Raw genomic sequence first — 22,969 nt, forward strand, 5'->3', positions numbered from 1 at the left:
ATTATTGATCCCTACAAGAATCGCAAGAGTGTTTATGCTCCATTCCCAGGCAATGCCGGGGGAACACTCAGCCAGGAAATGCCATGAAAGCAGCATCGATACTCTTACAATCCTTCCTTTAAAGTTAGGTCAAGAGGTGTAAATATCGGGTTCTTTTAACAGCTCTGTGGGCCCCCACAAAATTATTAGTAGGATAATTGTGTCCAAAAAAAACTGAAATAAGCAGTAACAACACTGCCATCTACAGGTTGTAACACAAACCACGCAAAACACCAAAGAAGCTCATAACAAATATATAGGTATAATATAATATCAGTTGCACATATTTTTTTTCATGAGATCATTTGCGAAGTTCAGTTACTGCAACTCAAAATTTGTATTGTGATTATGATTTCAGAAAATCTCCTCTGTTACAAAATATCAGCAGTGAATGTACATGATTGGGGCTCTTTGTTGCCCATATACAGATCAAAGAATTGAAAAGAATAATATGAAAACTGTTAGAAGGTTAATGACATTACAATAAGAAAATCAGCAACCAAACATGTTAATTACATTATATTATTTGAGACAACTGATTATACAGTACAATGCTGAGATTACAAAAACATGAAGCATATTTAGAAATGTATTTTGTGTCCATTCTGTGTTGGTCGGGTCTCTCTCTTCCACCTTCATAGTATCTACTGTCCTATTTATTGCAAAACATTCCTGAGTTCAGACCTATAAAAGGGTGGGGCCTACTCATTGGGGTGTGGGCTAAGTCCAATTGTGGGAGTGGCTAAAGTGAATCAAAAATGTATACATTTCCATCTTCCATGACGAAAAATAGCTGCCTTGTTGTTAGGTGGGTCTTGACCAATTGACTAGCATGATATCACTGGCACTATGTTGTCCAAGTAATCGGAAGGTATATAGTTTTAAATTCAATATTACAGACTGGCTACAATTTGACTTCTCACCTGACTAGTGGTGGGAACGTATTGGCTTAAAACCACTCAACTGTCGCCAAATCCGCCGCCTGAACACCCTCTGCACATCTCTCCCCATAAAGTTGTCAAATTAGGTGACATCACGATCGCACTTGACCAATCACAATGAAATGATTTGAACCTTAATAAAGATTTATATGTTTTATTTATAAAGGAATATATACAATCGTTACCTTTCCCCCTTTAGTGGTGAGTAGACAAAATATCACCAGATAAATTGGACGTCATGTGCAGATTAGTCCAGCTGAAAGCATCGGCAGGAGAGGGCTCGAGGATGAACTATCATTAAAAATAATTTATACATGATACATAGAATGAAATATAATGACACTGCTTCTAGGAAATCCATTCCAAAAATAAAAAATTGTGTTCGATCAGAATCATATCTGAGAAGATTTTTCAACAGTCTGGAGGGAATTTAGTCGCCGACTAATATATCTCCTCGGGCATTCACCAAGCTACGAAAAGTTATGGCACCGTATCAAATAAAAATGCTCAAAAAGGTTTGTGCAAAATGTTTGTATAATGCATTTTACCTGTAATGGGAGTTATCTAGCTTTTTTTTGTTGGTAAAGAATGTACTAAAATACAACACATTTAAAATAATAATAAAAATAATAATAGTTGATGGTTCCCCTTTAAATACCTTTATTTACATATTTGCCTTGTTAAACTACTGTGAAGTTTAACCTATGGTAACGCTAAAAACACCCCCAACATTTAACCCGCTCACCGCTAAAGACCAAGCGAACATGTGGCAAAGCCTCGTGGTCAGTGAAGGGGTTAAAACATGCAAATGTCTGGCATATGTCAATTCATTTATCATTTACAAACACAAGAGAGTCTAAAAGAGGGGTAATTGTGTCCCATAAAATGTGTACGTAGGCTGACGTATCTTCTTGGTCAGGCTTAAAGCTAAAAACCTCTGTTTTATTCAAACACTGGGAACAGTCCTGGAGGCAGGTCGGGGTCTCTCCTTCAAACATTTACATAGGTTGGGTTCTCGTTTGTGCTTTGATTTTCAGCAACCGTGGGAATACTTCCTGGGAGGAACGAAAACAGGACGTTAAACGTTTTATTTTTTCCTAAGGCATCCAAACAAGAATAATAAAAAGTTTTATCTCTATCATATTAAACACAATTTTTATCTTCCCATTCAGATCTACCATCAAAATAAACAGAGGACCACGGTGAGGGAAGACAAGCAAGACACAAAAATAGGAAAGTGCTGGGAAGCCTGGGAGCGCCTCACATGGGAATGTTAATCATCTCCTGCGACATTCAGATACTGGTGGGAAAATCGTGAATGGTTTTAAGTGTGATTTATAAGTTCCCAGGTTAGTTGCCCAGAGAGGAGACATAGCTGCCCACTACAGGAGGCAGAGCCAGGCTCCAACGTTATTAGGCAGCGTCCCTGAAAAATCGTGAGCCTCCCGGGAGAAATGAGATCTATCCTTGGAGGTTCAGCCTCTAATGTAGCAATGTGAGGCTGCCAGTGTAGAAGGAGCAACAGGAAGAAGGGAATACATTATTTTTTTTATAAAGTAACATTTCTAAATTAATGCTATTTACTTTGTCCATAGAGAATAAGAAAGAAATATTATGACATTTGTTATGATAGGCAATGTAGTGCCCTGCGTGGATTGGTGGACAGGAACGGTGATGGCACAGAAATTAACTGACTGAAAATTCAGCTTTTCGCCAGCATCACATTCGGTAATGACACTGTCCTAATGATGTGTCCTCAGTAATGAAGTGTGGAGGTAATACCCGAGTTCTGCTATACATTCTATATTTATGGTTCATACAGTATGTAACATTTTTCATTAGAGAATATAATAACCCATGACATAACCATGGATTTGTAGACACATTCAATATTAAAGTGTAATAAAATGGGAGTAACTTGTAATCCAATCTGTAGCCTGTCTGCCCTGCCACCTGTAGCTGGAGGTTCTATTACCCATTTAAGCTGTAGGTTGTTTTAGGCCAGAAAGCAGTTTTATTACTGTGCTGTACATTATAAAGTACCTTTAATTTGTACTTATTAACCTGTAAGAAAGCGATTCGCCTCACGTCTGTATTTGCTGCTGTAGCATTTTCGCTAATTCACAAATTACGCTTCATTATTGATTGTTTTACCTGATAAATTCATTTATAATGGATTCTTACACAGCAAAGAAACTTAAATCTATTTTTTAAGGAGAATTCCATTTGCGTTCGCTTAGCTCTCTGGAAGTAAAATAATTAGTGATAGAGGAGTAGAATGAATTTGAGCTTTGTTACTACACATGCACACACACCAACACACACACAAACACCACACACACACACCAACACAGACACACCAACACACACAAACACCACACACACACACCAACACACACAAACACACACACACACACACCAACACACACAAACACCACACACACACACCAACGCACACACCAACACCACACACACAAACACCACACACACCAACACAGACACACCAACACACACACACACACCAACACACACACAAACACCACACACACCAACACAGACACACCAACACACACACACACACACACCAACACACACACAAACACCACACACACACACCAACACAGACACACCAACACACACAAACACCACACACACAAACACGCACACACACACACACACCAACACACACAAACACAAACACCACAAACACAAACACCACACACACCAACAGACACACCAACACACACACCAACACCACACACACCAACACAGACACACCAACACACACAAACACGCACACACACACCAACACAGACACACCAACACACACACCAACACACACACACCAACACACACACACACGCACATGCACACACACACACACCAACACAGACACACCAACACACACAAACACGCACGCACATGCACACACACACACACACACATGCACACACACACACATAACATCTTTGAGCACTGTTATACCCCTTTTACACCAGACCGAAAATCTGGGTTTTTCCTGGGTCTACCCGGGTCGCATCTCAGTGTAAAAGGGTCCCTGAAAAATAACCTGGGTCAAGTGACCCGGAAATCCAACCCAGGTAGCTACCAGGGTCGGACCTGGGTAATGGTGCAGTGTGAACGGCGCAACACGGGTTATCCGACCTGGGTCATGCCTAAAATGAGCTGATTGGCGGTTGTGGAGCAGTCACCTCCCACTTTTTATGACCTCACAAGTTTAGCAGGGCAGACCCAGGTTCAGTGTGAATGGGGCTGATCTGAGAATAACGCAGATCGATGGTTCTGTGCAAATGATGTCTGACCTGGGTTTGAACCGTGACTGAAAACCCAGGTCTGACTCTGGTTTTTGGTGGAAAAGAGGTATTAGTTATAGCATCTTAGTTATCGCCAGTGGATTTTACTGTGACTTTGGAACACTATACCTAATATGTACTGAAACACATTAATAATGCACCTGTCTTGCTTCTTACTGGTAGTAACTGTAATAGTAGTATATGAAATTCTCTGATATATGTAGCAGAGCACCTCACAGTGACTGTAAGTGGAGGAGGTGCTCAGTGAATTGGTTTGTGTGTATTACATTTCACTTCATTAAATTAATTAGGAGAGCTCCTCATAGTGACTACACGTGGAGAAGGCACCGATTGATAATGACTGGGTATATGAGGTTCCCCTCATTACATTGTATAGCAGAGCTCCTTACAGTGACTGTAAATGAAGAAGGCACTTAATGATCATGTCTCTGTGTATGAGACCCCTTATTGGGTTGTGTAGCAGAGCTACTCACAGTGACTGTAAGTGAAGCAGGTTCTCAGCAATCATGTCTCACTCTCATTATGTTGTGTAGTAATGAATGTAGGAAGAGGAGGAGCTCAGTGATCATGTTTGTGTGCAAGAGATTCCAGCTCATTAGGTTGTGTAGCAGTGCTCCTCACAGTGAATGTAAGAAGAGGAGCTCAGTGATCATGTCTGTGTGTAAGAGTTTCCAGCTCATTAGGTTGTGTAGTAGTGCTCCTCACAGTGAATGTAAGAAGAGGAGGAGCTCAGTGATCATGTCTGTGTGTAAGAGTTTCCAGCTCATTAGGTTGTGTAGCAGAGCTCCTCACAGTGAATGTAAGAAGAGGAGGAGCTCAGTGATCATGTCTGTGTGTAAGAGATTCCACCTCTTTAGGTTGTGTAGCAGAGCTCCTCACAGTGAAGGTAAGAAGAGGAGGAGCTCAGTGATCATGTCTGTATGTATGAGATCATCCACATTTTGTGGTGTAGCAGAGCTCCTATGAGTGATTGTAAGTTGAGAAGGAGCTCAGTGATCATGTCTGTGTGTAAGAGATTCCAGCTCATTAGGTTGTGTAGATGTCTGTGTGTAAGAGATTCCAGCTCATTAGGTTGTGTAGCAGAGCTCCTCACAGTGAATGTAAGAAGAGGAGCTCAGTGATCATGTCTGTGTGTAAGAGTTTCCAGCTCATTAGGTTGTGTAGTAGTGCTCCTCACAGTGAAGGTAAGAAGAGGAGGAGCTCAGTGATCATGTCTGTGTGTAAGAGTTTCCAGCTCATTAGGTTGTGTAGCAGAGCTCCTCACAGTGAATGTAAGAAGAGGAGGAGCTCAGTGATCATGTCTGTGTGTAAGAGATTCCAGCTCATTAGGTTGTGTAGCAGAGCTCCTCACAGTGAAGGTAAGAAGAGGAGGAGCTCAGTGATCATGTCTGTATGTATGAGATCATCCACATTTTGTGGTGTAGCAGAGCTCCTATGAGTGATTGTAAGTTGAGAAGGAGCTCAGTGATCATGTCTGTGTGTAAGAGATTCCAGCTCATTAGGTTGTGTAGATGTCTGTGTGTAAGAGATTCCAGCTCATTAGGTTGTGTAGCAGAGCTCCTCACAGTGAATGTAAGAAGAGGAGCTCAGTGATCATGTCTGTGTGTAAGAGTTTCCAGCTCATTAGGTTGTGTAGTAGTGCTCCTCACAGTGAAGGTAAGAAGAGGAGGAGCTCAGTGATCATGTCTGTGTGTAAGAGTTTCCAGCTCATTAGGTTGTGTAGCAGAGCTCCTCACAGTGAATGTAAGAAGAGGAGGAGCTCAGTGATCATGTCTGTGTGTAAGAGATTCCAGCTCATTAGGTTGTGTAGCAGAGCTCCTCACAGTGAAGGTAAGAAGAGGAGGAGCTCAGTGATCATGTCTGTATGTATGAGATCATCCACATTTTGTGGTGTAGCAGAGCTCCTATGAGTGATTGTAAGTTGAGAAGGAGCTCAGTGATCATGTCTGTGTGTAAGAGATTCCAGCTCATTAGGTTGTGTAGATGTCTGTGTGTAAGAGATTCCAGCTCATTAGGTTGTGTAGCAGAGCTCCTCACAGTGAATGTAAGAAGAGGAGCTCAGTGATCATGTCTGTGTGTAAGAGTTTCCAGCTCATTAGGTTGTGTAGTAGTGCTCCTCACAGTGAAGGTAAGAAGAGGAGGAGCTCAGTGATCATGTCTGTGTGTAAGAGTTTCCAGCTCATTAGGTTGTGTAGCAGAGCTCCTCACAGTGAATGTAAGAAGAGGAGGAGCTCAGTGATCATGTCTGTGTGTAAGAGATTCCAGCTCATTAGGTTGTGTAGCAGAGCTCCTCACAGTGAAGGTAAGAAGAGGAGGAGCTCAGTGATCATGTCTGTATGTATGAGATCATCCTCATTTTGTGGTGTAGCACAGCTCCTATGAGTGATTGTAAGTTGAGGAGGAGCTCAGTGATCATGTCTGTGTGTAAGAGATTCCAGCTCATTAGGTTGTGTAGCAGAGCTCCTCACAGTGAATGTAAGAAGAGGAGGAGCTCAGTGATCATGTCTGTGTGTAAGAGATTCCAGCTCATTAGGTTATGTAGCAGAGCTCCTCACAGTGAATGTAAGAAGAGGAGGAGCTCAGTGATCATGTCTGTGTGTAAGAGATTCCAGCTCATTAGGTTGTGTAGCAGTGCTCCTCACAGTGAATGTAAGAAGAGAAGGAGCTCAGTGATCATGTCTGTGTGTAAGAGTTTCCAGCTCATTAGGTTGTGTAGCAGAGCTCCTCACAGTGAATGTAAGAAGAGGAGGAGCTTAGTAATCATGTCTGTATGTATGAGATCATCCTTATTTTGTTGTGTAGCAGAGCTCCTCAGAGTGATAGTAAGTTGAGGAGGTGCTCAGTGATCTTGTCTGTGTGTAAGAGATTCCAGCTCATTAGGTTGTGTAGATGTCTGTGTGTAAGAGATTCCAGCTCATTAGGTTGTGTAGCAGAGCTCCTCACAGTGAATGTAAGAAGAGGAGCTCAGTGATCATGTCTGTGTGTAAGAGTTTCCAGCTCATTAGGTTGTGTAGTAGTGCTCCTCACAGTGAAGGTAAGAAGAGGAGGAGCTCAGTGATCATGTCTGTGTGTAAGAGTTTCCAGCTCATTAGGTTGTGTAGCAGAGCTCCTCACAGTGAATGTAAGAAGAGGAGGAGCTCAGTGATCATGTCTGTGTGTAAGAGATTCCAGCTCATTAGGTTGTGTAGCAGAGCTCCTCACAGTGAAGGTAAGAAGAGGAGGAGCTCAGTGATCATGTCTGTATGTATGAGATCATCCTCATTTTGTGGTGTAGCACAGCTCCTATGAGTGATTGTAAGTTGAGGAGGAGCTCAGTGATCATGTCTGTGTGTAAGAGATTCCAGCTCATTAGGTTGTGTAGCAGAGCTCCTCACAGTGAATGTAAGAAGAGGAGGAGCTCAGTGATCATGTCTGTGTGTAAGAGATTCCAGCTCATTAGGTTATGTAGCAGAGCTCCTCACAGTGAATGTAAGAAGAGGAGGAGCTCAGTGATCATGTCTGTGTGTAAGAGATTCCAGCTCATTAGGTTGTGTAGCAGTGCTCCTCACAGTGAATGTAAGAAGAGGAGGAGCTCAGTGATCATGTCTGTGTGTAAGAGTTTCCAGCTCATTAGGTTGTGTAGCAGAGCTCCTCACAGTGAATGTAAGAAGAGGAGGAGCTTAGTAATCATGTCTGTATGTATGAGATCATCCTTATTTTGTTGTGTAGCAGAGCTCCTCAGAGTGATAGTAAGTTGAGGAGGTGCTCAGTGATCTTGTCTGTGTGTAAGAGATTCCAGCTCATTAGGTTGTGTAGCAGATCTCCTCACAGTGAATGTAAGAAGAGGAGGAGCTCAGTGATCATGTCTGTGTGTAAGAGATTCCAGCTCATTAGGTTGTGTAGCAGAGCTCCTCACAGTGAATGTAAGAAGAGGAGGAGCTTAGTAATCATGTCTGTATGTATGAGATCATCCTTATTTTGTTGTGTAGCAGAGCTCCTTAGAGTGATAGTAAGTTGAGGAGGTGCTCAGTGATCATGTCTGTACGTATGACATACCCCTCATTATTGCACATTGTGTTTATGACATAAACAATGACCAGCCTAAATTTTGGATACATTATCCTGTACCTATAAAAATATAAAATATTTTCAAGAAATGAATGAACAATGAAACATAGGGCTGAAGCTGAATAGCCGCAGGAGGGGGCTCCCGCAGCTATTCAATACACTGTGCTGTTTGGGCGGTTAAAGGATTTCTTCTTGCAACCCTACTGGGGATGCGAGTAGAAATCCGACAAAACTACAGACGCGATGACGTTTTCTGCCCTTAGCGCCACGGAAACAGCATTACGCCAAGTAGTTTAGTCAGAGAATGCCCATTCTCACGACTAAACACCATGTTTAAGTTGCGAGGGGCCCGAGTACAAGCTTTCCCCGACAAATCTGTGCTCTGAATTGAATCACTCCGGGAGCTCCTTCCCGGTGCTATTCAATTTGCATTGAATTGAATTTGGCTCATTGTATCTAAAGAATCCTTGATTCTATCTTTGCAGTATAACTACTGTACACATCCAGAGCTTGCCCTCTTGATCCTGATTAACAAGGCCAAATCTTGTCTGCAACCAACGCTATTTTATCTTACTAGGAATATCTCCAACTACCGCAGTCTCGAGTTAAGCGATGGGCTGAGAAGCCGAGAGATATACTGATATGTGAGTTTGGCCCTATCATTGCTCCCCGCTGTGCGCTGTCACTGTTGGTTTATGGCTGGCTACAACCCCATGTGAAATAATTACTGCTCTATATTAATTACCCAGTACATGGAATGGCGCGCTCGCTGCATGAGCTATTCACGCGTTTTACATGTCTGCATTCCACCAGCGTAAAACCAGGAGCTGATTATACTGGGGGCTCCTCGGCTAGTCGCAGTCAGCTGTCTCTGCTAAGCATGTACGTCCCCTATTACTGCCTCTGCCCCTGTAGGGATTGCTGTGGTCGTGCTATTGGAATCACATACAGAAAACTGAATATACAGTATACAGATGGTGGTACATTGGACAGGTGCCTACTGTATGTACAGGTAATGAATCTGATGCTGAGAACTGTAGACTGAATAGAAGTGAACAAATGTACAGAAAATGTGTAGTCAATGGAAGTTAAGTGGATTCAAGATTAGACAAGTTAGAAAACTTATTGACAATGTAACCTACATTATAAGTGACGTTACCCAGAATTCTAATCTGCTTTTGGAGTGACGGATTTGCATATTCTTCCTAAGCTGTGTCACTTAGGACTCTGTAACTTTGGGCCATCTCTATGGAGACCCTACCCAGCACTAGGGATGGGCATTGATGGACTATGGTTTTGTTGCAGCAATGGCAGTGGGTTTCCCATTCCTTTTCTGATATTAGCCACCATTGAATGGTTCTAAAGTTATGGTATTTCATTAGTTAAATATAATCAACTGGTAAAAAAGTGGCACGGCCGTGGCCTATCTAAAGGTCTGTTCTGCGAATGCGCATCCTGGGACGCATTCACCAACCATTGCAATGGTTATCCGTCATTATTTAGTGCAATTGTTAGTTACCCTCACATCGGGAGATTCAATGCCATAACCCTGTCCACATTCCACTATGGGCTTAACCCTACCCTGCACTGAGGAGTACAAATAATACTGAGTACAAGTTGATGAGAGTAAGCCATAGGCTCAAAAGGATTGTCATCGGGCATTACCCAGAGGTCTATTTTACTTTGATGATGTCTTATTTGCATATTGTTCTTAGGGAGATACCCAGTTACGCTGCCAATTTACTTCTCATTGTTTTACTGAAGTTACCTCCTTATCATGCTGACCAGAACACCATGTCCTACACTGAAGAGTGACCAGAAGGCTGAAAAAGGCTGTGGGTTTCATCTGGGTGCTCCGGTTTCCTCCCACACTCTAAAAATATACTGGTAGGTTAATTGGCTCCCAACAAATTAATCATAGTGTGTATGTGTGTGAGCATGTGATAGGGAATATGGAGTGTAAGCTCCACTGGGGCAGGGACTTAATATTCTCTGTAAAGCGCTGCAGAATATGTGTGCTCTATATAAGTAACTGGTAATAAAACAATGTCAGCACAACCTTCACGAATCATGATTTATAAGCTTATACAGATGTCATTAAAGCCTTCCAGCTCTCATCCTAACTTGCTGCTACATCTTCCTTTCTCCCCGTCTACCCCATCTGTGTCACTCCTGTTCATCTGCCCCTCCCTTAAAGAATGTAAGCTCTCTCGAGCAGGGCCCTCTACCCTCTTGTGCTTCTCCCTACTGTAATTTAATTTATCTCTTACTCCCCACTAGGGCAACTAACACTCGGCTGCTTATGCGGGCGTTAAGGTCGCTAATAAAGCAATGTTTATCCATGTCCTGTATTGTATTGTAAGTCACTGGTTACTTTTTTGTCTATGTACTTTGTAAGGCGCCATATAAATAAATTATAATAATAATAATAATGTGTCCTCATACATATATCCGTTCTGTGCCATATGGAAGATCTCGTGCCTAGCGCCATTCCCGTGCTGTGCAATTTTCTGCATCTTAGTTTGCTTGTACATCCCCCTTGACAATGTAAGCTCTTGCGATCAGGGCCCTCCTCCCTCTTGTGCTTCTCCTTACTTTATGTTCATTTACTTCTTACTCTGCACTAGGACACCTAACACTTGGTGCCTATGCTTTGTTGCTTAATTGGGTGTTATGGCCACCTATGTATCAATGTATATTATCCATGTCCTGGTCCTTCATTGTATTGTATTTTACTGTAAGTCACTTTTTGGTTATTTACCTTGCAAGGCGCTGCGGAACACTTGTGGCCCCATATAAATAAACGATAATAATAATAATAATAATAATAATGATCGGCCCAGATTTATCAATGAGTAAAATTCCTATCACTCAGCTCCTAACTGTCATTTTTCAAACACAGGACAGTTCAGAGCTGATTGGTTGGAGCATTATTTACTTTATTAGTAATGAGTGATAATAAGAATATCACTAATTGCTAAATCTGGGCCTCAGTTCAGTGTGCGCTAATTTGAGGATAGGTGTATGTGGTAGGGCTTAAATGTCACTGGTATTACCCAGAAGTCTATTCCTCTTTTGGAGTGACTTAAATAAAGGAGGAAAATACATACTGCTAACCCTATAACTAAACTATTAACTATGGGGTAAACACATACTATAATAACATAATACTATAATAACATAGACATACGCAAACCGATGAAGCAGGACCTTAATAAATACTGATTCACTGTAACCTCCGATTTTTGTGATTTTTTTTTCCCTTTACATGTAGGATATAGAATAATCCCCTGTCCTGTACAGTGTAGGACTCTCACATGTCAGGGGTGTTCTGTTTTACTGCTAGCACTGAGATCCCTGCACATACACTATTTATGGCCTACACCATCCTGCGTGCCGGGTGACACACGGGGGGAGAGTCACAGCAAGGTCTCATCCTGAGGATCTGATGAATAGTGAATTATATATTATCATCAGAGTCAGGGGGCCGATGACAGTACTGTGACAGCTATTTCTGAAACAAACCCTGTCCTAAATGTTAGTCTCCCGGGCACACAGCCCTCGCCAGCTGATGTCTTCTGATGTCTGCCAGCTGCCACCGAGAATATAGATTAAAGCGAATTGGAAAATTTACCACCTAATTCACTATCGATGCTATTTGCAATTGCATTCTGTAATGTAAATAAGTTTGCAAAGGTGAAGAGAATACACTTGGATTTATTGTAAATGTTACATAATGTTCCAAATTTTATTTAAAAGGAAAACACCTTAAGCTGCTATATGAGCCTGTAGAAATGACTGTGTCATTAGTTTTACTGGTACAAAGTGGCTAGCCATCTGCGGGCGTTTCTCCGTACACCCGACTTTTATCATACTAATGCCAGAATTCACCCATGTATACTGAGGGGGATCTCCCATCTAAAGTGACAGGAGATCACAGGGCGCTATTCAACTGATGCCCATTTTCGCGCTGATCACGCCCATAGTGGCTGGGTTTAGCCGTGATCGCGAAAAGTGCTGTTTGGGCGCCCAAACAGGTCACTTTTCGCCCCCTGGGGCTGTGGGCTGAAATGAGCTGACAGCTGATCGCGCCCGACAGGAGCAACAATTGAATAGCTCCTGTCGGGCGCGAAAGGGGGCAAAACAATTGAATACCGTCCCAAGCATCCGCACATCAAATTGTGGAAGCCCATCGCGCCCACTGTTTTTCCGTCCGCAGCCGTCACCATGAGTATCGGGATTTACACCCAACCTACGCTGAGCGCCCTACACGAAGCTCCCAGAGACAGATCAGTACCATGAGTCCGCATGGTTGTCAGCCGGTCACTACCGAGAGAAACTCCCATTACACTGAGAGACTGCTCTCTATGGACGGATCGATCCGTTTGCACTTACATATTCCGTCCTGTGCGTACGCCTGGTCTGGCACACGTGCAGTCATTGATTTCTTTTTTATGGCGCATGCACGGTATTCAGAATTTCGCATGATTCCTCTACATTTCCGTTTTGCGTCCTAAACAGAATCGGGCCCCTTAAGCTACCCATGCAGGGTGCGATATGCACCCGGGGGCGCGATGGCCAACATATCGGGGGGACTCCCCACATACGGAGCGATCGGGTGGCCGACAGCCCAGTATGCCGGCACCCCCACCCGCATAGCATTGTATGGGATCGTACATCGCATCCCCGATTGAGTGAACATGCAGTAAGATCTGGAGATGCGATGTACGACCCCACGGGAGTGCGCACTGGACGATATCATGCCCACACACGGTACGATATAGCAGCGATATCGTACCAATCCCTCGTATCGGCTGCTATATCGCACCGAGTATGGGCACCTTAACTGTATCTTTTAGTCATTTCCCTTCCCCATAGCACATTAGATCTGGTGGTTTTCAGGCTGCTCTCTGTGGTGCTGATCCCTTAAGTCTGATCTGGAGAGGCCTAAAGGCTTCAGACTGACACCACTCCAGCTGTTTGTTGAACTAAAAATCCCAGCATGCATTGCAACATTTCTAGCATGGCCAAATAGCAAAACGGGTGGCAGGGCATTCTGGGATATGTAGTTTTATGGCCCACCCTTACTCTAGACTTTTGTTTGCCCTTAAAGGACATATAAAGCTGCCAGCTTGGCACACCGCCCCACATAGACCACTTTGGTGAGTCTCCTCTCACCAGGACTCCCCAGCAGATTACTCAGTACAGGAGATGAGATACAACTGCCCCTAGAGAACTAGGGGTAACGGAATCCCCTCCTCAGTATGTTTATAGTTAATGTGTCTAATGAATGGACAGACGACACTTCCAATAGCGAGGACAGCCAGGATGGGTTGACTCCAGCAATACCAAGAGCCCACTTCTCTCACTGTACCAAGCCTACTGCTTTCCAGTAGTAGGGAGGATCTGAGGGGACATCGAGGGGCTGAAAATTTGGGGTGTGCATCATAGAAAGGGCTGCTTTTACTTGATAGGCCTTCAAAGCGTATTTTTTTATTTATTTTTCCTTTTTGCTTTCCTTAGGCATAAAATGGGGATTCTACTACTAGCAACATGGCGCGTAGGAAAAAAAGAATAACATTGTTATCGCTGATAGAGCCCCTTATGATGCAGAACTATGTTATATAAATATGTGGAGCTTTTATTCTGCAACGTTGATACATTTTTCTAGCATTCACCGTCCCAGGGCTGTGGAGAAGATGAATAACCCTATTTGTGTCTTGTGCTGGAAAGTAGAACGAGCGGCTGCTTTCTTAGCTATTTCTAAAGTTGGGTATTTTAACTCCTAATAATGAAAGGGAATTTAAAATGAATCATTATTAAGCCCCTTTCATGGATCCTATACTGGCACCCCCTGAGCCGGCTTATTCTGTTTAATGTGATGTATTCATTAATTCAGGATCAGAAGTGAGTGTTTGAATTATGACAATCAGTCCATGTACAGCTGCACCCAGCAGAGGAAACGCTTGGAATGATCAATTATCTGCACGTCTTGGGGTTAGTTAGGGAGACAGGGGGTACGACAAAAGGAATAAGTAATAAAGATGACACAGGGTCTGATAGCAGGAAAGACGGGTTGTACAGAGTACTTGGCCATTCAGACAGATACGGCTGGTAAGTTGGGTTCCTGTACAGCCAATTAGGACTAGCTACTTATTTACCTATGGGCTGTGTTTCCAACTTGCCCTCTAAGAGCTGCTCAGGACCCAGCGGCTGAGTGTGAGTGACAATGGGTGACAAGCTCTCACTTTGACTGCCTGGGCTGACCATCTCTCGCTCTTTCTCATTCTGCATCTGTGCATATACATTAATTCCAGGAATTTTCCTAAAAACATCAACAGAGACGTCATTGCTTTGGGAGGTGATCGCTGCGCGCTGGTGAACGCCGCCGACGAGGAACAGGACTGTGATTACCTTTTGAATTTATAGATGACGAAGACTGCCAGTCCCACAAAGACCACGGACAAGAGCATCAGCATTGCAGAGCCACTGTGACTTGGAGTCAGGTCCACCAATGGGGCTGGAAAGGTCAAAGGAGCTAAGATTATCCATCTGGTAAAGGCAAGAGAGAACTGTCCTAGAACAGCAAAAAGAAGCCATGACCAGTTCTAGAACTTTAATGTAACCTCGTCATGCTCTAGAACCTCAATGTACCCTCATCATGTTCTACATCCTCAATTTGATCTCATCGTGCTATACAACCTCAATGTATTCTCATCTTGCTCTACAATCTCAATGTAACCTTATTGTGCTCTACAATCTCAATGTAATCTCATTATACTTCAGGACCTAAATATAGCCTCATCATGTTCTACAACCTCAATGTAACCTCATCATGTTCTAGAACCTCAACATAACCTCATCATGCTCTACAGTCTCAATGTAATCTCATTGTGCTCTATAACCATAATGTAACACAATCATGCTCCAGAAACTCAACATAGTCTCATTATGTACTACAACCTCATTGTAACCTCATCCTGCTCTAGAATATCAATATAGCATCATCATGTTCTACAACCTCAATGTAACCTTATCATGCTCTACAATCTCAAAATAGTCTCACCATGCTCTAGAACCTCAATTTAACCTTATTATGCTCTACAACCTCATGTAACCTCACCATGCTCTACAACTTCAATGTAACCTCATCATGCTCTAAAAACTCAACATAACCTCAACATGCTCTACAATCTCAACATAACCTCATCATGCTCTAGAACCTCAATGTAAACTTATTATGCTCTACAACTTCAATGTAACCTCATCATGCTCTACAACTTCAATGTAACCTCATCATGCTCTAGAAACTCAACATAACCTCAACATGTTCTCCAACCTCAATGTAACCTCATCATGCTCTACAATCTCAACATAACCTCATCATGCTCTAGAACCTCAACTTAACCATATTATGCTCTACAACCTCAATGTAACCTCATCATGCTCTACAACTTCAATGTAACCTCATCATGCTCTACAACCTCAATGTAACTTCATCATGCTCTACAACCTTAATGTAACTTCATAATGCTGTGCAACCTCAATGTAACCTCATCATGTTCTAGAACCACAATGTAACCTCATCATGCTCCTTAACCTTAATGTAAAATCATCATAGCACTCTAGAACCTCAACATAATCTCATGATGCTCTACAACCACAATGTAACCTCATTGTGCTCTAGAACGTCAATGTCACATGAATTTTAAGCACTTCAAAGTAACTATAGTGTGAGCAATTAAGTATGGTTCAGCAAATTAAGAATCACAGTAACCTTTATACTTCTACCCAGAAAACTCATAATACCATCCAACACCTGGTCTAGAGGAGGAGGGCAGGTGCTATTTTACAATGCCTACAGCATGTTTTACTTAAGGTTTGCTACAGTATCCTTTGTAAAAAAAATGTATCATGCATTTCAGACATTAATAGGTAATATGCTAAGGGCCTGATTAAAATGCGGAATGCAATCGCAGCTGCAGCTACTGTGCACAAATTTGCTAATGCAGCAGTCACCTGGCAATGTATTGAGACGCCCATAGGCGGCTTCACAGATCCAAGGAAGTGCGCACAAACAAGTGGTCGCAGATCCTTCAATAATCGAATATCTAAGTAACCCTATGATCGCGGAGAGTGGCCGCGGGAACGGAGACAAAGGTGCCATATTTCCTGAGTACAGGATCATAAACGGATACACGCCAGGAAAACGGTCACTCCACGTCACCACCTCCAAACGGTCCCTGAATGTCAATAACTTTGTAAACAAAAAATCCTCAATGCGAGCGGCGTCACTAAGGTTCTGTAGGTTGGCGCGTGCACGGTGCCACCACGATGCATACGCAATCGGCTGATAATCGCTCAGCGGCATAAATATCGGTATTGCGCTCACATCTGAATCAGGCCCTACCTACACAAATACGTGGCTATTCTTAGTGTTGGGTGAATATGTCTATTTTTGAGTTATGTACATACATAGCGGTATAATTCCCACGTTCAGTAAGAGTCCCCAGGAAAAGAGCTGGTGCTGGAAGTTGTGGCACTGCCGTCACAGGTGAGTAATCAGAGAAATGTCACTTCCTGGCAGCAGATTAGGGTCACCCCACTTCTGTCTTTAATTTATTTATTTATTTATACCCTAAACTATGGAGTGTTTCAGTCTCATTTATTTCTTAATGAATAAGTCATGGAAGCGAGGAGACCCCAGGGCTGCATTCATCTCATGTGTTACATTTATAGCTTTAGGGATCTTCTATGCCACTGGGAGAAATTTCCTGGGAAACCTGTTTTCCAGTATGAAATGCAGCGAGACGGTGACAAAGGAACCTGGTTGCCCGGACATCCGAAGGTCATTTACAGAGGAGGTACTGTAGGTTTCCATACAGAGCACAGATGGGGCAGATTCTGAGTTAGAATGAAATAAAAACAAGGATAAAAAAACCCAAAAAGAAGCAAATTGCACGTTGGCTAAACCATGTTGCCCTGCAGGGGAGGGTATACAATGTGCAGTGCAATTTAGAATTAGAGAGGGGCCTGGCCGCCTGTCCTAGCTTTATTATATAATTAAGCATAAAAAAACAAAGCTCCCTACATGCAAAAGCATCCAGGATATTGCCAGCATGCAAGAAACAAATAAAATAAATACAAAATAAAATAAATGCATTTGCACCCCTTGCATTTCAACATGGTTTATTCCAGGAGCAAAGTGCACCTTGCTTGCTCCTTTTCTGTTTGCTTCTAATTATGAGTCAGATCTGCAATGTACAATCTCCACTCCTGAGAACTCATTTAATAAAACATTCTGCATGTGTATAACACTGCAGCTCATTTTCTGTGCTTAGCCTGAACTTTGCAAATAATGTCTAGGTCTAACCCAGTGGTTCCCAAACTGTGCGCCGTGGCACCCTGGGGTGCCTCGGGACAATTGCAGGGGAGCCTCAGGTCGGTGGTTCAGCACCAAATCAAATTATTGATGGTCAATGTAATGTAAACATGTGGACAAACAGAATTGCAGACCTGTCCCCCATCACATATAGTAACTGAGCCTGAGGATGACAGATCAGCACAATATACTTCACTTTACTAGTTTAATACATTTTTTTCCGGAATTTCTCAATTACAAACTTTTAGCTTAGGGGGTGCCGTGAAAACAATACTTATACTCTAGGATGCCCTGATTCAAAAAAGTTTGGGAACCAATTTAATACTATCACAAGGAGCAAACTGTTGTACTCCCTGCTGACGCCAACAGGGGCATAACCAGAAATTGCTGAGCGCAACAGCAAAATTGTAAGCCACCACCACAAAAAAAAAAATATATATAATATATATAAATATATATATATATATATATATATATTTCTAGAAGAAAGATAGAAGGGGCGCCACTAGTGCATTATCTTCCAACTTTTATTAAAACATATCAGACAAAACATATGTCTTAAATGACGTACCAGACATAGCGGTCAAGCCACCACAAGTATACAGCACATAAAGAGAATTGATCCTCCGTCTCCGGGAACAACAGGTTCACTCGTCGGAGACCTTGTATCACAGAACAACGCTAGGCCACGCCCCTACGCGTTTCGTCACTCAGGACTTCGTCAGAGGATCAATTCTCTTTATGTGCTGTATACTTGCGGTGGCTTGACCGCTATGTCTGGTACGTCATTTAAGACATATGTTTTGTCTGATATGTTTTAATAAAAGTTGGAAGATAATGCACTAGTGGCGCCCCTTCTATCTTTCTTCTAGAAATTGATTACCTGTGTGGTGGATACAGTGACTTCTTGGAAGGGAGACACGCCGGACCCAATATATGAGGCATTTGCATACAGATCCCTGTTTTAAGGATTTCCTTATTGGGACTACTATTCCGTTCTTTAAGTCTTGCGCTCTGACTATTTGTGTGTTTATATATATATATAAAAGATGAAGCTATATAATGGACTTCATAATCTCTGTGCAATGTTTTTCGAGGGGCACCATTTTGGTAACACTCAGGGCCTGATTCAGACCCGGTCGTAATCGCTGAGCGCTCGCAACCGGGTCGATGGTGGCCCACAGCGCATGCGCACGACGGAGCTTGCTCCATCGTGTGCATGCGCAAGACCCGGCTAGCAATGAGCAATCCGTCGCTCCGGGTCTCGCACCAAAGGAGGCGAGCTGTCAATGTTGAGTGACAGCTCGCCCCCTTTGGTGGGCGGGCCGGGGGGGGTGGCTGCCCAAACGGAGGCGTTCCCATGTGAACGCCTGCCATTTGGGGGCAGCCCCACTGACATCACAAGTGATGTCAGTGGAGAGCTTCCGGCTCTGTTAGAGCCGAAAGCTCTCTGGGGCTTGCGATGAACGAGACCCTACCACAAGGGTCTCGTTGCAAGCCCGATGGTCGCGATGGTCTTGACCATCGCGACCATCATCATGGCCGCTCGCTATACTGTGGGTGGTTACCCACAGCTATGCGAGCAGCCGAGAGGCCGCTCCAAAAATAAAAAAGCCCGGCCCTGATTCAGAGCGAGCTCTGAATCACGCCCTCAGACCGCCTATTTCAAGGTGCTCTAAGCCTAATTAACTCTTCATCAATTACATGGACCAGCCCACTGCAAATATCACGTGGTACACTCGACCAATCAAATATCTCGAAAAATTGGAAGCAAATCTTTCATGGTGGCCTTAAGGTCCCTACACACTACACGATATCTTTAACGATTTGGCCAATGCCGACACATCGGACCGACAAATCGTTAGAATATGTGTAGTGTGTATGCCGTACATGGTGTAGTGCGCGCTCCCGTGGGGTCGTCAGCCTCATCGCCTGATCTTATGTGCAGCATGTAAGATCAGGCGATCCCATTCAGCCAATTGGCTACATTGTTGTCTAACAACCACCAGTGGACATGGGTAAAACAGGTCCAAGGCGTATCTATCACTGAGGGGGGGTCAGTGCAGAGACTGGCTCAGCAAAGCCAAAAATGGCGACGATATTTCTTAATGATAAGTGATTTTGCAATTACAACATTTTCTATTGCTGCAGTGAAACTGCAAATGACAAAGTGGCCTTTAAAGCTTAATTAGCCAATTGCACCTACAGTAACAGGCTGCTCGGAAAACTCCCTCTAGATAAAGATCTCTGTGACCCGTGACACAAGTGCTCATGTCAGCCGCAAGCTTAGAGAATGAGGAGTGTGCAGGAGGGAACGAGGAGAGCCGGGAGGGGAGATGTACCAAGCCTTGGAAAGACATAAGTGGATCAGTTGCCCTAGGCAACAAATCAGCTTCTGTCATTTCATAGACTTTGCGTCTGATCCAGAGATGGACGGGATTGCAGAGCTGTACAGCACACACGTGGCTGCGCTGTTCCGTCCATCTCTGTGTCAGACACCTCCTTGCTGTGTTGGCAATCCCAGAACTGCGGCCGACGTCGCAAGCTGGGATCACCATCGTGACCATTGCGGCCGATGGTTGCTCCTTTGGTTCGGCTGCAGGAGATGAAGCTTCCCACAGCCTGACCGGGTGCTGATCACATAAGAGGAAGAAATCTGCGTCCGCCGATGCCTCGTCCCTCCCGGAAAATCAGGGCGACGCGCCCCCGTTTCTGGGAATGGTGACAAGCCATGCACCCGCTCCGCCCCCCAGGTGCCGCAGCATGTCAATCATGCTGCGACTTTGGGGGAGGGGCTGCGAGCATAATCGCATATGCGCAGATCCGGATATATCGGAGATGAACGTTCATCATGTACTTCTCAGAATCCGGCCCTGTGCTAGATACAGGACAGAAGCTGATTCCTTGAGTTGGTCAACTTCTCCTCTTTGTCTCAGGGCTTTGATACATCTCATCCTAAAACTTTAAACACTTTATAGAAGTAGATAGAATTATGTTTATTATGAAATGCACCTTCACAATTTAATATGAGAATTTTGTTGTTGGATTTTACAAACGCTACTCACATCTATCCTAAACATATTGCTGTATTATTATTATCATTATTATTATGAATTGGCTTTGTGTTTTTCAGCCATGTCTTTACATAATCAAGCACAATTCTTTGTTTGTGTTGCCCTGGCATATGATATAGCTCCCAGCATTACATCCAAAGGCAGCACTGTGTCCTATTCCAGGGGGAAGGAAAAAGGCTCTGCCTGATGATATAAAGACATGGTGGAAACCACAAGGGAAGTATGAAAGTCAACACAACATTAAATGAAAGCCGTCAGTAGGCTGACAGCACGTTTGTGTTAATGTCTTACAGTTGTACCTTGTATACATCCCAGCTAAGGATAAGTATAACACAATAAGAGGAGGGGCCCATTAATGAGTGCGCAGGAACGTTACCTAAAGTCTAATACACATCCCGTAGAAGACAGCAGAGGCTGAGAAGTAGTCAGCCAGTATAACCAGTGCAGGCTGAACATCTGCTCAGCTGCTAATGGGATGCAAGAACATGAACTGGAATTCCCCAGGATCTTATTAAGAAGCATACTTGTAAGACATGAGACGTTACACACTGTGCACCTTCTTATCTACATCCTGCATTTCTTTTAGAGAAGATCTCCCAGGGTAATATTCCACTTGTAGTGCTTGTAGGCTGCACCACTACATCTGCTGTCTCATCCGGAGAGCAGGGAGCGATCGGGAGCCTCACAGTGTTCATAAACGCAGCACAGATCCTGACATGCCCGAGATTTGTCAGGGTAATATTATCATACAGGCGCGTGATCAGACACTTGTATTTCACTCAGTCAAACAAGAGGAAGAAATGCAGATTTCTGTACGGAGCTGGATTGTACAATAAGCCTGGGAAGGCAAAGGATGTCCGTATATTATGAGATTACCCTGTAGGCCTGTAACCATTGCTTTCCCTGTCTATTGCTCCTCTCCTCACAGGCTTCATCCCTTCAGGTACCAGGAGTCCAGCACCATCGTCGTTAAAAAGAAGTTTTCCTTTTATATGCACCCATCAGCCATAACATTAAAGCCACTGACAGATGACGTGAATAACACTGATTATCTCATTACAATGGCTCCCGTCAGGGAGTGGGATTTATTAGACAGTGAACACTGGGCCTGATTCAGAGCCGGACGCTCTTTCAGAGCGCTCGCTCTGAATCAGTGCCCGTCTATTGTATTTTTAGAGCGACCTCCTGGCCGCTCGTATAGATGTGGGTGACCACCCACAGCTATAGCGAGTGGCCAGGAAGATGGTCGCGGTGGTCAAGACCATCGGGCTTGCGACGAGACCTTTGTGGTAGGGTCTCGTTGCTGCAAGCCCTGGAGTGCTTTTGGCTCTATCAGAGCCGAAAGCACTCCAACTGACATCACATGTCAGTGGGGCCGGCCCCAGATGGTAAGCGTTCACATGGGACCGCCTCTGTCTGTCCAGCCATGCCCCCGGCACGCCCACCAAAGGGGGCATGCTGTCACTCAACATCGACAGCACGCCCCCTTTGTAGCGAGACCCGGAGCGACGGTTTTCCCGTCGCTATCCGGGTCTCGCGCATGCGCACGACTGGGCCACCATCGACCCGCTTGCGAGCGCTCAGCACTCGCGAGCGGGTCTGAATCAGGCCCACAGTGAAGTTGAAGCAGAAAGAATGGGCAAACGTAAGGATCTGAGTGACTTTGACAAGTGACATACTGTGATGGCTAGACGACTGGGTCAGAGCATCTACAAAATGGCAGGTCTTGTGGGGTGCTCCCGGTATGCAGTGGTTAGTACCGACGGTAAGTAACTGGGGTTAGGTTTAGGGTTAGGCACTAGGGGGAGGGTTACATTTAGGGTGCAGGAAGGGGGAGGTTAGATTCAGGCACCGGGGAGGTAGGGTTAGGGTTAGAGGTAGGGTTTAAGGGGCCTATCCATTAGGTGACCTGAAAAACTGAACGCCTAGGCATTCAGTGCAGGATCCCGACCTCATATCTGCAAACATGTGGAACCTGACAATCGTCGTCAGGTTGACTAGCATGTTCCACAGATAGTCGGAGTCGGCAAGGACCAAGTGTGCACGCGCATCACTGGTCCTTGCTGGCTATCCATTTGACGACTTCCTGAACGCTCCGACCAAAACCTCCAGGTTTAGGTCGGATCGTTCAAAAGCTTGTCTAATGGATAG

At 44.0% G+C, this 22,969-nt stretch overlaps 1 protein-coding gene across 1 annotated transcript in view; it reads right to left on the reverse strand.

Annotated features, from left to right (window-relative positions):
* Positions 1–1,118: 1,118 nt before the first annotated feature.
* The window catches only part of LOC148506110 (VPS10 domain-containing receptor SorCS1-like), a 255,144-nt gene continuing 233,293 nt past the window's right edge, over positions 1,119–22,969 (reverse strand). Inside the window, exons 17-19 of the mRNA XM_088447259.1 lie at positions 14,777–14,882; positions 14,524–14,687; positions 1,119–2,035 (exon numbers count right to left, since the gene is read on the reverse strand). Coding sequence (XP_088303385.1) covers positions 1,971–2,035; positions 14,524–14,687; positions 14,777–14,882 — 335 coding nt within the window. The 3' untranslated portion in view covers positions 1,119–1,970. The remainder of the gene's footprint in view (positions 2,036–14,523; positions 14,688–14,776; positions 14,883–22,969) is intronic.

The sequence above is a fragment of the Taudactylus pleione genome, unplaced genomic scaffold (genome assembly GCF_031769625.1).
Source record: "Taudactylus pleione unplaced genomic scaffold, aTauple2 ptg000425l, whole genome shotgun sequence".
In the NCBI taxonomy this organism is placed as follows: Eukaryota; Metazoa; Chordata; class Amphibia; order Anura; family Myobatrachidae; genus Taudactylus; species Taudactylus pleione.